The sequence below is a fragment of the Octopus bimaculoides genome, chromosome 17 (genome assembly GCF_001194135.2).
Source record: "Octopus bimaculoides isolate UCB-OBI-ISO-001 chromosome 17, ASM119413v2, whole genome shotgun sequence".
Classification (NCBI taxonomy): Eukaryota; Metazoa; Mollusca; class Cephalopoda; order Octopoda; family Octopodidae; genus Octopus; species Octopus bimaculoides.
The window spans coordinates 7,942,848-7,944,155 of record NC_068997.1 but is presented as its reverse complement, the minus strand read 5'-3'; the positions used below and the strand labels follow the sequence as shown (position 1 = coordinate 7,944,155).

General features: G+C 35.3%; 1 protein-coding gene across 1 annotated transcript in view; it reads right to left on the bottom strand.

Annotated features, from left to right (window-relative positions):
- The window catches only part of LOC106872170 (zinc finger CCCH domain-containing protein 3), a 16,623-nt gene extending 16,228 nt beyond the window's left edge, over positions 1-395 (bottom strand). Inside the window, exon 1 of the mRNA XM_014919058.2 lies at positions 280-395. Coding sequence (XP_014774544.1) covers positions 280-355 — 76 coding nt within the window. The 5' untranslated portion in view covers positions 356-395. The remainder of the gene's footprint in view (positions 1-279) is intronic.
- Positions 396-1,308: the final 913 nt, after the last annotated feature.

The window sequence follows — 1,308 nt, the reverse complement described above, 5'->3', positions numbered from 1 at the left end:
AAAATATGATCACTAAAAACAATTTCTTTTTAAAGATCTAATAATACACAGATTAACCTTTACAGGTTTTCGTTAATATTTTGTAGTTATTTGGGGGGGGAGCCATTAATTTTGAAGAATAAAAATTTTCGAAACCATTTTAGGAAAAAAAAAACAAACAAAAAAACATTGTTTCTATAATAAAATGGCGTTTACCAAATTATACGTAATAAATATTTGTGTTTTACGTTTGTTCTGTATTTATGTGTGTGTGTGTGTGTGTATATATTTGCTTTTTACCTGAAAGTTTGGAGATTTCTTGTTTAAGAATCTTCACGTCTTGGCATTCGACAGACAAACCAGGTTGCGCAGCCATTTTGCAAACCTACACTTCCGGATAAGACATGACGTCACAATATCATGTGACATAGCACACCCACTTTTGTTTTGTATTATTTATTCGTTTGTTTCTCTTATTTGTTTGTTTTTTTATTTATTTATTTATTTTTTTTTGTTTTCCCCGTGACTGTTTCGCCATCGCGCTGCTCACAGTCGCTACCCACCCACTCAAATAAATGCTTTATCTCACACCAGTGTACTCACAGCAGTAAGTAAATAGATCCTCCGTCAGTGTCGACGATGAGTATTCAAGTTGTAGGAACTTACTAGGAGAAACTCAGTTAATCGATTTTTTTTTACTCACTACACATGCGCGCGCGCGCGCACACACACACACACACATTCACACACACGCAACACACATTTTTTCACCTTTTACTTGTTTCAGGCATTAGACTGCGGTCATGCTGGGGCACCGCCTTGAAGAATTGTTTGTAGAATCGACTGCAGTACTTTTATTTTAAGCTTGGTACTAATAATATAGGTCGCTTTTGCCGAACCGCTAGATTACGGGAACGTAACACGCCAACACCGGTTGTCAAGCAGTGGTGGGGGACAGCTACACACACACGTGTGTGTATATTTGTATATGTTTGTGCATATACACACACACACACACATACATACACTAACGTCCTGTACCCTGATATGCATATATATACACATGTAGATGTATGTACATATATGTGTGTATACATGTTTATATTCTTTGTATTATATATATATATATATATATATATATATATATAAACAAATAATAAATAAGTATATGCATATATACGCACAGGTATGTGCATACCTACGTCTACCTGTAGTGCATATCTGGGTACAGGACATTGCAAACAAAACGTAGACAAAAAAAATAATAATAACCAGAGTACAAAACACATACAGGCCACATAGAGAACATTTTCCTTCATCAGCTACCCC